The sequence below is a fragment of the Glycine max genome, chromosome 1, assembly GCF_000004515.6.
Source record: "Glycine max cultivar Williams 82 chromosome 1, Glycine_max_v4.0, whole genome shotgun sequence".
NCBI lineage: Eukaryota > Viridiplantae > Streptophyta > Magnoliopsida > Fabales > Fabaceae > Glycine > Glycine max.
The window spans coordinates 6,250,199-6,251,334 of NC_016088.4; the positions used below are offsets into that span (position 1 = coordinate 6,250,199).

A 1,136-nucleotide genomic window follows, 5' to 3' on the forward strand; every position below is an offset into this window, starting at 1 on the left:
ATGAAGTGCTCTATTCCAGAGGCGTTTCGGGGCTCTATTTCTGAGGGTCAAAGTGCAAAGAAATTCCTTGAGGAAATTGAGCAATACTTTGCTAAAAATGAAAAGGTGGAGACAAGTAACCTTTTGGCTAAACTCATCTCCATGAAGTATAAAGGCAAAGGGAACATAAGGGAGTACATTATGGAGATGTCCAATCTCGCATCAAAACTCAAGTCACTTAAGTTAGAGCTTAGTGAAGACCTGCTCGTGCACTTGGTTTTGATCTCGCTTCCTGCACACTTTGGGCAATTCAAAGTGAGCTATAACACTCAGAAGGACAAATGGTCCCTCAATGAGCTTATATTTCACTGTGTGCAAGAGGAGGAGAGGCTGCAGAGAGATAGGATTGAAAGTGCTCACTTGACTTCGACCTCTCAGAATAAGAAAAGGAAGAAAACTAAGGGTGCTGCGGAAGGGACTTCTTAGCAAAAGAAACAAAATAAGGATGAGGAATTTACTTGTTACTTCTGCAAGAAGTCGGGAAAAATGAAGAAAGAGTGTCCCAACTATGCCGCATGGCGTGTGAAGAAAGGTAAATTTCTTACTCTAGTTTGTTCAAAAGTTAATTTGGCTTTTGTACCTAAAGATACTTGGTGGATAGATTCTGGTGCTACTACTCACATAAGTATGACTATGCAGGATTGCCTGTGGAGCCAACTACCAAGTGATAATGAAAGATTCATCTTTGTGGGTGATGGCAAGAAGGTTATAGTGGAAGCTATTGGAACTTTTAGATTATAGTTAAAAATTGGATTTTATTTGGATTTATTTGAGACTTTTGTTGTACCGTCTTTTAGACAGAATTTGATTTCTATTTCTAGTTTGGACAAATTTGGATTTTCTTGTTCATTTGGAAATAATAAAGTTAGTCTCTACCAAAATTCAAATATGGTTGGTTCTGGTTCTTTAATTGATAATCTTTACATGCTTGATGTTGTTAGTTCCTATAATGAAATACTGCAAATAAGTTCACATGGTAACAAACGAAAATTGAATGAGAATTCAACCACCTTATGGCATAAGCGTTTAGGCCATATCTTTAAACAAAGAATTCAGAGACTTGTGTTGGATGAAATTCTTGACCCTTTGGATTTATC

At 37.2% G+C, this 1,136-nt stretch overlaps 1 protein-coding gene across 1 annotated transcript; it reads left to right on the plus strand.

Moving 5' to 3' along the window:
- LOC113002185 (uncharacterized) lies at positions 1-465 on the plus strand. The gene has a single exon (XM_026129240.1). The coding sequence runs from the start codon at positions 1-3 to the stop codon at positions 463-465; it is 465 nt and encodes a 154-aa protein (XP_025985025.1).
- The last annotated feature ends 671 nt before the right edge of the window (positions 466-1,136 follow it).